The sequence below is a fragment of the Cavia porcellus genome, unplaced genomic scaffold (assembly GCF_034190915.1).
Source record: "Cavia porcellus strain 051 isolate PalLab524CR breed Dunkin Hartley unplaced genomic scaffold, mCavPor4.1 scaffold_29, whole genome shotgun sequence".
NCBI lineage: Eukaryota > Metazoa > Chordata > Mammalia > Rodentia > Caviidae > Cavia > Cavia porcellus.
The window spans coordinates 6,427,668-6,440,277 of NW_026947512.1; the positions used below are offsets into that span (position 1 = coordinate 6,427,668).

A 12,610-nucleotide genomic window follows, 5' to 3' on the forward strand; every position below is an offset into this window, starting at 1 on the left:
TCCCTAAGTCTGAATTGTTCCTGGCTCAATTTACAGTTGAGAAAAATCTCAAATGAATTCTTGATGAAATTACACCAATAAAAACTAATACGTTTGACATTAAAAAATGTCAAATACCAGAAAAGGTGGCCATTTGTTCTACCAAAATCTGTAACTATTTTCTCTCCGATAATGTTATGAATAACATGCATCAAATCATACAGATTGGTGGTATTAAATGTAACCACAACTAAATCATTAAAATGTTTTTACTTAGAAATTTAACTTGCTGGGGTATGCTGGTGCACATCTGTAATCCCAGCTACTCAGCAAGCTGAGGCAGGAGCATGGCAAGTCTGAGTCCAGTCTGAGCAACTTAGGAAGATCTTGTCTCAAAATAAAAAATAGAAAGGGCCAGTGATACAGGTAGTAGTGCATTCTTGGAATTCATCCCCAGTACTGAAAAAACCATTAAACAAAATCAATTCTTTAGAGCTCAACATTTTTAATTATGCTTTTATTGTCATAATTTTAATAATATCTGTATCTGGGCTGAGGATACTGCTCAGTGGAAAGCACTCATCTAGCCTGCACAAAAGCCTATGTTCAATCCCTAGAACTGAAAATTAAAAAACATGTCAAACAAAATGATATAACTATTTATGTTAATTTAACTAGGTTTAACTAGTTTTCATAAGATCATTTAAAATTGTACAGACTACAATTTGTGATATGTAAAAAAATATTTTATATACATATAATTACAGGTTAGTTTATATGATAATAAAATTTAGGGAGGAAATTTTCTTTAGCTAAGTCTCATTCATGTAGTGACTACATATGAGTAACTTTTTTTGGTTATTTTGGTTTTTCTTGGATACTGGGAATTGAACTCAGGATCTTTCACTTGCCAGTCAACAACTGAGCTGTATCTCTGGCCCTGTACAAGTTGACATAATTACTGTGCTTCAGTTTGCTTTCTAAAATGGAGTAATAACAAAAACACTTTTCATATCAGGTTATTGTAAATGGAATCAGTACAAGTAAAGTCTTTTGGGTCTCTCATTGTCTTATACATTAGGTTTGAAAACTGTTGTAATTAATTTTTAAAGCTCTGTAAAATTTTAGATGTTTCCATAGTTTAAAATATACTCCTAACTTGGGATCATGGAGTCAAGTATCTATCTGATACTTATTTTTCAATTCTATTACAGAAAATTGTTTCTTAAGCTTCTGACACTAGTATACCACAGAATAATTTCCCAGTATTATCCTTAGCTGGGGACTCACAGTTTGACTTGACAATCTATACTCTTTAGTATGTGCCATGCCCTGTTTTAAGTACTTTGTATTTCTCTGAGTCACAATAACTCTGTGAGGAAGTCAACAGACAGTATTACTGTTATCCTCATTTTTAAAGAGAAGGAGCGCCTCCCTGGTAAGCACAAGGTCCTGGGTTTGAGTCCCAGTGCAAAAGCAAAACAAACCTAAAGAGAAGGAAACTAAGACATAAAAAGATTAAATAATATATTTAAAAGTCACAAAGCCAAGAATAAAACCCTCTGTTTAGAAACAGAGTCCATGATCTTACTAGACTATATACAATACCTTCTGTATGTATCTTTGAACAAGCAAAAACTACTATTCAGACCAGTTGGCATGTGTACTTTTTTGATACAAGATTTTATTTCACATTGCCAACATTTTCTTACTTAGCTTCAGGGGTTGATGTTTTTTCTGTCAGAGTTCCACTGCCTGGAGAGGAGACAAAATCATCTTCATATGAAATACTACTTAGAGGGGTGGTAATAGCACTCAAAGGCTGTGATGCTGATATTCCTCTGTCTACTCTGTCTTCAATCCCTGTCAAAAGCAATAATTGAAGCATGGTTAAAAGCAAAACATCAAGAAGTTACAAGCAAAGCATTCCATAATAGGGAAATTAGTAACATGGACTTTGGGCAGTTTAGTTTGCTTTTATCTTCCAATTTACCTTGTAATCTAACAATATATTTTTAAGTTTTAATGAGGAAAAATTTTAAACATAAAAACAAGTAAAACAGCATAATGGAACCAATATAACCATCACCTACCCATAACCAAACACGTAAACAATCTAGTTTCATTTAAACTACCTATTCCTCTTGTCTGTTATGCCCCCAATGATTATTTTAAAGCAAATCTCAAATACATACCATGTCATCTCTAAATATTTCAGTGTATCTATAAAATCATATTGATAATATAGAATTTAAGAACTCAATTTTCTTATTAAAAAATAAGTGTTAATTTAAGTACTTTGCTTTCCTCAAAAGAACTTTAAAAAAATTAAAATCAACACCAACAGAAATAAGTGCCTAAACAAGAAAGCAATAAAAATATGCACAAGGTAATAAGGGAGTGTCTAAATATGAATTAAAGGAAAAACAGTGTGACATCCAGTAAGACAAACAGACAAAATCAGTTGATTTGTCAAATAATTTGTTAAATGCTGTGGAAATCCCCAACCTAGAAATTCTAAGGTTACATTCACATAAATTGGACGATTCCACCAATAACAGCAAGAACAAAGAAAAGAAGTTGAAGGAATTGAGTCTAACTAGAAAAGGAAATATACTCCAAGGATTCACAAATAACTGTATTATGAAATATGCTTAAGTTTGTTAAGCATATTTCTTATGCTATGTCATAGTTAAGGACATAACTGTGACAGAAAATCTACTATTTTTTTTTTGGTTTTTTTGTCTTTTGTCTTTTTCCTTTTTATTGGTACCGGGGATTGAACTCACGACTGCCTGCTTACAAGGCAGGCGCTTATGCAGCTGAGCTAAATCCCCAGCCCCAAATCTACTATGTTTGACATATGACCAATCCTGGACATCACGTATGAATTTCTCCAAAGCAGACAAAAAAAATTTCTACACCTATAATCAACTATTATTACAATAAAAATTTAAAGATTAAGTTATTAACACTCCAGTTGAAGTGTGCACATAATTTAGAAGGTAAATAATATGGATAATAAATATCTATTATCTTTGTAATGAACAATAAAAGTGTGCTAAGTATAAATATATATATGTATATATATATATATATATGTATATATATATATATATATGTATATATATATATATATATATGTATATATATATATATACACTTTTTTTTTTTTTTGGTATTGGGGATCAAACTCACAACCCTGTGCTTACCAGGCAAGCACTTGAGCCACTGAGCTAAATCCCCAGCCCCAAGTATACTATCTTACAAAAAAATTGCAAACTAATTTTATCTTAAGATAACATGCATCCTTTTTTATTTTGCTCACCTTTTCCATACAACTGATATGATTTAGTAAAAATATTGATGACACTATGTGGACTTCCCTTTGCCAATTCTTCCCATGGTCCTTTGTTTTGTGTACCACCTATATGCCCCAAAAGTGGCATGAATTTCTCAGCTTCCTTTTGAAACTCTTTGATGGGTTCACAAGTATTTCTTTCTCCAGCACAAAATTCTTTTTCTTTTAAGATTTCTGATACTTTCAAAAGGGGTTGTCCTTCCTGGCCTCCCTCTTCTTCAGAAAGACTCCCCTCACTAAGAAGAGGCCCCTCACTGACTGAGTCTGTGCTGGAACAAAGAGATACTTTCGCTTTTTCTTGAGAACAGGCTTGCACATCAGAGTTAGAACAGTCAGTCTCCCTTTTAGATAACTGTGCCAGCAGCCCTCCTGGTTTGGGACCAGGTGATCTCATTCTAAAGCTTGATATTGCACTCTGAGGTCTTATCATCTCAGGAAGCTTTTTAAATTCACTGAGGTTGCCTACACCAGGCAAATCATCATCAAAAGTTGCATGAGATACACAAGTTCCCAGCATCTTTTGAATTCGTGCCGAGAAAACGTCTTCAGTCTCCTCTTTCACAGGTGGACTTACAGCCTTGGTCCAAAGTCTATCTTCTTGAGGTGCTTGCTGCACATTATACTCAGTGTTCCACACTGACCCATAGTTGATATTGGCTCCAGCTAATTTCTTGGCTTCACATTCGATCCTGTTGGACAAAGAAGCAGCTGTTGCTTTCAAGGCTTCAATACGATCCAATTTACTCTTATACTGGCTGACATTAGGTTTTAACAAGGCATCTGGATGAGCAGCTGGTGAGGTCAGATATGGTTGAGATGTAAAAACTGATGGTCCTGAAGCCATATTATGATTCTTCCTGGGTGGTAAGATAGATTCAAAATCCTTATGCAAAATTCCTACATGTTCTAGATTCAAAAGATGGGAAAGCAAATTTCCAGCTGCTCCAACAAGAGGTTGTGGTTGAGAACTGTATGTTTTTGGGCTCAGTCTGTCAGGCTGCATCCATGTAGGTTCCATGAAGTCTCTTCTGAAAATAAGTTAAAATAAACTCGTTAATAGCATCTTGTGATTCAACCACTTTTTTAAAACAGCACTTGAAATCAAACCTAGTACCTCATTCAACAAGAACTCCATCTCTGAGCAACATCCAAAGCCCATATCAGTATTTTGGGGTTTTTAAAGTTTTGGGTATTTTTCTGATTAGAAGAGTAATACATACAAACTGAGGAGGGAAAAAGGCACAAATAGTTTTAAAAAGGTAAGGATCACTCATAGCTAAGCAATCAGAAAGAGCTAGTATCTTGGTTACTTTTCTCTTGTTGCTAGGACAAAATACTGAACACCCAAAATGAAAGAAGAAAAGGTTTATTCAGCTTATTGTTTGTGGAGGTTTCAGTCCATAATCAGCTGGCTCCAAGGCAGAGTGGCATGGTCCAGGGGCAACACTTCAAGGTAGCAGCCAGGGCAAAATGGGGGTGGGGGAGCAAACTTCTTTCCCTCCCTTACATTGTATCCAGGCCACATGGCGCCCTCACATACACCCAGGGCAGATGTAGCACTGGCAAAACCTCTGTGCCCTCCTTTTGCACAGGAGGAGGATATTATAAAGTAAGGATCTTGGCTCCCTGCTGAGTTTCTTAAACTTCTCAGCTTCTCAAACTGACACAATATATCAACCATAACCGCTAGTATTAATATTTCGTTTGTTTCTACCTTTCCAAATATTACATATTTACTATAATTTGATAGCACTGTTTGCACAAAAGAGATTTCATTATACATACTGTTTTTCAAACTGCTTTTTTCAAGAAACACTCTGCCACAAAAACCTATTATAAGGAAGCATTAAACCTTTTAAAATTCTATGGTCAAACTTCTAAACACTGGCTTTATCCTACCCTTTAAAAATAATGTTATGTAAAGGAAAAATGCTTAAGATTGCTAAATATTTCCAGGAATGGTGACACACGCCTGAAATATCTAAAATTCCAGTACTTGGAAGGCTAAAGAGGACTGCCACAAATTCACGGCCAGCCTGGCTTACAAAGTGAGTTCAAAGCTAGCCTAAACTGTATAGTGAAATACTCTCAAAGCAAACCAAACAAACAAACAAAAAACCCACATATATTGCCAAATACTAATGTCAACATGATACACATTCCGTAGTCAGCAAATACCAAATGCTGAACACTAATGTTTAACATTCTACATATTAAAGAAATAATTAAATTATTACAAGGCCAACTTGTAATAAATCAAACAACTAAATGTAAAACTGTATCAATTGTAAGTACACAATTTCAGGGTAAAATGTCCATACCATATGGAAACATAATACAGGTATCCTAATCAACATTATGTAAATTTACTTACGTTTTCACACTATACTCTCCCTATACATGAAAAGATACTACAGAGAGATTAAAGGTTATTTAAAGGACCTTTAGAAGAGTAACAAAAACAAAAGATTATAGAGGACCTTTAGAAGAGTAATAAAGTTTTATACTTGCTCTTCTTCAAAGTTTCTGAATAAGGACACAAATATATGCTTTACAAATTTGCAGATGACAGAAAGTCAGGTGTGTCTACTTCAATATAATTTATGAGTTTAAATTATTTGTAAAGACTACAACTTTAAGCTAATATAAATAAATGCAAACTTCTACAAATTGGGCTTTAAAAAAAACCTGGAAAAAGGTAACTAAGGTGATTAAAGAACCGAGAATATGTTGTTAAGGTAAGTATCCCCGAACACTTATCTACCAAGGGCATTAACCCTATCCACATTTTAAGATTGATGAGTTCATAGTTAAATGTGCTGTTAGGAAGTGGGACTTGGTTGGAGGAGGTGAGTCACTGGGGGCAGGCATCTAGAACTGTATAATCATATTTTTAGCTTCTTCTTCTCTGTCTGTCTCTTCCTTGCTCTCTCCCCTTTCTGGCTGCCAGAGATTAAGCCTTTGCCATGTCCTTCTATGCTGTTTATCTTGGAGCCAGTCAACCATGTGCTGAAATTTCTGAAACCATGGGACAAAATACGACTTTTCACTAAGTTGTACATGTCAGGTACTTTGTCCCAGCAACAAGAAAGTGACTAATACATAGGTCAAGCAAAATTTGTTTAGAAGTTAAATTATAGTACTCTTTAAATTGAAGGATTTTTAAGAAGAATGGAATGAAAGAGAACTATTGCATAGGTTCTGTACCACATAGACTACTACAAATGGAAGGTGTGAGGTTATTAGGGCCTAAACTAGAGTGCTAATAATAGAAATACAGAGGAGACTATATAATGTAAAAGACTGATGAGTAAAAAATCCAAAAGTTTTAAATTCAAGTATTTAGAATATTAATTTTATGGTAGTTGCTATGTTGGGGGAGAAATAGGGGAAGAAAAAATGAAAATCATTAATCCAGTTGATTTAATCCTTACTCTAGGATTTTAAGATCCATTAAGGATAATGGTTCAATAAACACCTAAATACACTGTTAAATTTATAAATTGCATTTAGATGTAGGTAAGTCATAAATAATAATGCTAGCCAAGGAAAATGACTTTTGAGCTGGATTTTTAAGGTTTTCAAGATCAGATATATAATGAATTTTTTCAAGTAACAACACAAAATGATGGGGGTATAAAGAACAAGAACATGAAATATAATTTTAACATAAAATAAAACAATTTTAGCTAGGCATGGTGGCATATACCTGTAATCCCACCTACTTGAGAGGCTGGACCAGGAGAATTGCAGGTTCCAGGTAGCCTAGACTACTTAGCAAGATCCCATCTCAAGATAAAATACAAAACGGGCAGAGATGTTGCTCAGTGGTAAAATGTTCCCCTAAAATGTGCAAGGTTTTGGGTTCAATCCCCAGTGCTGCAAAAAAAATTATAAAATATTTTAAACATGAAAATACAGTAAAACTATTAACTGGCATGGGCAAAGAAATGGATAGTGAAAAAGTGGAGGCAACAGATTATTGAAACATCTGGTGGTATCTCATAAATAAGTACAATTTTAATGTGTTCATTTTAAAACTCAAAAAATTTAAATGGAAGGACAGAGAATGATAATAAAGAAGGTAAACTTGTGCAGGGTAGTAAAGTTCTAATAATAGACTTGTGTTTAGTTTGTTTTTAATATTGAATAACTTGTTTGGAAGTAGAAGTAAATTCAGAAAAAGGCAAAAACTGAAGTTATAAATCCAGCACAATGTATACAACATTAATAATGAACTGGACAGTATCACCTATCCAAAAGTATTCACATTCAAAAAGATGTCTAAAGTTTATACTTGAAGTTTAAAATGTATTTAAAACCTGAAACAAATTATCTGAAACAGTTTAGTCACTGAAAGGCAGTATGTAGAGTATTTAAAACAATAGGCTTTTGAAGTTAAGACTACCTATGTTCAAATTTATCTCCATCACTAATGTTTGGAACTTTGAGAAACTCAAGTTCTAGTCCTCCATTAGTTCTTCTCTAAGACAGGAATAATAACAGCACCTAACTTAAAGTATTATAAGGATTACATGAAACAAATACATGCAAAGTATTTACAACCAGTGCCTGAAAACTAAGAAACAATAGATGTTAGCTACTTTGTCAGTATTAATATCCTCTGGGATGAGGAGAAAGAGGGCCATATTATTAACATCAAATTGCAAAGTGATTTAATTTCTACTTGTGTATTTTCAAAGAATTTCAAAATCTTTCTCTTCCCAAAATGGTTACCATGTAATCTTTCACTGTGATTTTTCTGCCCAATAAACTTTTTTTCTGGGTTCTGGGAATCGAACTCACAACCTCACACTTGCCAGGCAGGTACTGTGCTGCTGAGCTATATTCCCTTCCCCCAACAAACCTGTATTGTGTGCTTGGTTCAAAGAAGTCCAACTAAAGTCCACAAAGAAGTACCTTCAACTAAAGAAGGGTCTGACATTAATATTAGATTAAATGACAGGTAAAATTTGGATAAAAAAGCAGTAAGTATGGCTGTACACCATGGTTAAGCATCCATTAGAAAATATTAACCAATTTCTAAATAAACCTCTCACACTCTTATTCACAATGATCAGTCAACCAAATTCACCAAGCATAGAATACCATATTAAATTTCATTAGGAAAAAAAAAATGAAAAGAAAAGAACCTTAATCATCTTTCATTCTCCTTTTTACCTTGCAAGAGGTTGTGTAGGTTCAGATAAAGACATGTCACTACTGGAAGATGCACTTGGGGGACGTTCCTGTACTTTGTTTTCCTTGTCAGATTCTCCAGATGGCTGATACCCTGGTCTGGCCTACAAGAGAAGGATAAAATTTATCTGATAGCTATCTCAAAGATATTCAGAGAACAAATAAAATAAGTCACTTCAGCTTTACAAAGACCAGAAATGGAGGGATTTTTCTCCTCAAATAAAACCAGTTTACAAGCAATTAGTGTTAAAAGTCATTTTTTGTAAACAATCACTGTAACTAATAGCAAAGCCTCATCTAAATTCCAACAAGGCATCTTATTCTAACCATATAATTAGGAACTAATACCCTTTATAAGCCTCACTTGATTAAGCAAAAATAATATAGAACCTACCTTCTCAGGGTTGTGAGGATTCACTAAAGCTTAAGCCTATAAGTAAAAGCTTTTAAAACAGTATGTGGTGCATGGTACACACTCAATCTTTAAACATCAGCATGCTAAACCAGGATATTCCCTAACCTCACAGAGATCACAACTGTATTTTATTACCATGGTCTAATTATGGATTACGTACTGAGGATGTCCTCAGTGGTACAACAAAAACTAGGTAGAAATATAACTTACAGCAAAGACAAGAAAAAAAGATTAGTAGCAATCAATGTGACTAGCTTTTACTTTCTATCTTATTTTTCATATTCTTCACATGAAATAAAGTTCATTAAAAGCCATGAAGATTATAAATATCACCTGAGCATATGTCTGAATATTAGGAATAGTGCACAATTTTAAAACACTATATATAACAAATAAACTATTTCTGACCATGAATTATACCCCTTTGATTTCTCTATACCGTTACCTGTATTTCTTGTGTAACATTTTGATGAGCTGGCTCTTCAAGCAAGGTCTTTTCTAGTAGCAATTTGGAGTAAGTTTCCTGTAACCGTCTAGCTGCTGATGGATCTGAAGGAGGTACATTTTTTGCCTTAGTAAAGGCTTCTTTCTGTTTCCGGTAAAGTTCTTGCAATCGTTTGTTCTTCTGTTCAGTAGCTTCCTTTTGAGCTTTCTTCTCTTCATTTTGCTTCCTCTTCCTCTCCTCCTGCTGTCTAACAATATACTGTCTTACCTCATCAGTATCATAGTGGCGCTTTTTGGAAATAATAGGGGGATCTTCATTAGTTGTTATTTTGTCAGGTTTTCTTTTCACTGGGCTATGACTCCGAGGAGCTGATACCGGTGCCAATGTCTTCTGATTCTCTAACTCCCCAGCCTCTTGCCTTGGGGTTGGAGCTGTAGAATCCAGCTGGAGGTCATCCAGAATGCCACGAATTTCAACAGGTAGAAAGTCCTTATTTAAGACAGTATTTTCCTCCTGCTTATTGTTTGAAAAAGTTGGAGTTAATTTCTTGCTGTTATTTTCAGACCGAGCTCTACTTCTTGAACGTTCGGAGGTTCGTGGAAGATGTCTATGTGAAGCATTCAACTTGGGATCTGATTCTGCTCTTCCAATATGACTCCCTGCAAAGTATAAATTATTACCGATATATAAAAATTCTGTATTTGTCCCTTGGGTTTATTGCACAAAGAAGATAATTAGACAATTTCACTTTATCTCAAACTCAAATTCAAATATCTTAAAAACTTTTAGGGTGTTCTAAAAGGAAAGAAACTTCTAGATTAAAAGAATTTCAATCCTTTGAAAAACAGTGCCTCCTTATGTTTTTTAAATGTATTTTTTAGTATTTCCAGAAAAAAGACAGATTTTACAGTTGATGTTAATATTGAATATTACTGTTTCTAATCATATGCACATTTAATGTCACTATTTCTTTCTTTTTAAACAATCAGTAACTTTTTTTTTTGTACCAGGGATCAAACTTACCACCTTGCACTTGCTATGCAAGTACTCGTGTTGCTGAGCTGTATTCCCAGTCCTACAAAAATCAGTAACCTTTTTAGTAAAAAAATTTTTGATTAGTATCCAAGAAATGGTAAACTCTTTAAAAATGTTAAAAAGAAATGTTTATAAAGAGCTTTGCTAAGGTCAGATATTACTTGCCAATCCAAATAATAAAGGCACTGAAAACACTGACTTTTCTAAAAATTCTACATTCTTCCAGAATTACATGAAATGGCACCATTTGGATGAATTTATCAGAGAATTTTCATTCCTCATGACAAAAAAAAAAAAGATTACAATTGGCCTCAAATGATCACATTCACATTTAGTAACATTTGTGAAACAAATTTTCAAATATTTTGGTTCTGAGATAGACTTACCATACTGCCCAAGTTGGCTGGAACTCTAACTCCTCATATCTCAGCCTTCAATACAGTTGGGATTATAGGCACACAGGCACACATACCATGCCTGGCTCAAATGCTCAAGTATTTTTTTAAAAGGCTATTTTATGTACAGTATTTTACCTCACTTCAGAGAGAAAGGACAAATTTTAGTGAGAGGTCTATGCTTCCTTCTTTATTAGAATGCCTTCTTCAAATGACTATAGGATTTAGACTATTTTGCTCATTCTGAAGTCCCAGAAATTAGACTGCCTTCTTCATAGCTGGGACTCGTTAGTATTTATTGAACAAATGTCAAGTCTCTACAATTCTCCAAAGAACATATTAAACAGAACAAATTAAAGGGAGTTATATAGAAACATGATCATTTATTACATAAATTTTACCGACATGACTTAATTTTAAAATAGGAATGCACATCAATTTGCTGGATAGATACAAATAAAGAGGAACAAATATAAAATATATATTGATTTCTACAAAACAAATTATAGTTGTGTTTGTACTTCTCACTGAACCCATTCCAGGAACTCTAAGTGAGACAAATTGTGCTACTGGAAAAGGAAGCTGTAGGCATTTATATTTCTGTTCTCAAAATTAGCACTTATGAAATGCTAATAGCAATATATATCTCAAATAGCATTCAAGACACTTCAAAAAGAGAGGAGTAATGGTTATGAGGGTCAAACCTAGTTCAGGCAAATTTTGCCATGACTACATGATCAGGAGAAAAATCTCATTTTTCAGAGTCTCTTTCTCATCTTTTCTCCTGCCAACAACAACAACAAAAATCCAACCTTGTGTATATTTTTCTGTGTTTCTTCGTATATGCTGGGATCAGATACAATGGATGTAAGTCTCTTAAGGTCCCTAAGTCTAATATGACTTGATTAAAATAATTCTTTGACACTCACTATAGCCAAATATAATCAATATCCATCTTACACAGTATTTTTGGATACTATTACAACATGCAGAGATGACCTAGCTGAACCTACAGAACATCTCCCTTTCTGAGCCAGGGCATGCTCAAGAGTATATTGTCTCTTTGGATGGCCTGACAGAAGCTACTCACCAAACCTAGCAATTCTCTCTCCCCTGCTTCTGTCACTTGATGCTGGTCTCCGCTCTCTCTGTTCTGCTCTAGGAGCAGGTCCCAGTATCTTCTTTACAAGTTTTTGTCCATCTCGCCAAGAAGATGTACTAATCAGACGAGTACTGCCTAAAATATATACAAATTGCACTGAATTTAAAACTTAAAATTTAGCTCTAAGAAGTGCATCTACTCAACCAAACAGGACTTAATCTTATGTTTATCTTCGGCTAAGATCAAAAGCTTTATAATACAATAAACACAGGATAAAATGTATGTTTTCTGGACAGAACAAATGAATTACTTTTAGCACAGGAAAAATACTTTGAGGAACATTGTAGTTAACAATGTGATCATCTTTGAAGGAGACAGTGTAACTGAGACTTTGTTTTGTTTGGTTTTTGGATACCAGGGATGAACTCAGAACCTCATGCTTATTAGGCAGCTCAGTAAGCAAGCTCTTACTAGGCTCATTAGGATTTAGTTCAGCGGCTTACTTGAGCCACTGAGCTAAATCCCCAGTCCTGTAACAGACTGTCACATCATATTTCATAGACACATACCATAGATATATACCACTACTTTTTTTACATAACAATATTATAAAGGTAAAGATATGAACATTTTAAATTGTTCTTTAAAAATAATAAATTGCTCTCATTATGTAAGTTCA

General features: G+C 34.1%; 1 protein-coding gene across 7 annotated transcripts in view; it reads right to left on the reverse strand.

The window, feature by feature from the left end:
- The window catches only part of Cep350 (centrosomal protein 350), a 175,849-nt gene that overhangs the window by 107,451 nt on the left and 55,788 nt on the right, over positions 1–12,610 (reverse strand). For all 7 annotated transcript variants that reach the window (XM_063239727.1, XM_063239731.1, XM_063239728.1 and 4 more), the window contains exons 9-13: positions 11,920–12,066; positions 9,400–10,058; positions 8,522–8,643; positions 3,308–4,368; positions 1,692–1,842 (exon numbers count right to left, since the gene is read on the reverse strand). In XM_063239727.1, the coding sequence (XP_063095797.1) occupies positions 1,692–1,842; positions 3,308–4,368; positions 8,522–8,643; positions 9,400–10,058; positions 11,920–12,066 (2,140 nt within the window). The remainder of the gene's footprint in view (positions 1–1,691; positions 1,843–3,307; positions 4,369–8,521; positions 8,644–9,399; positions 10,059–11,919; positions 12,067–12,610) is intronic.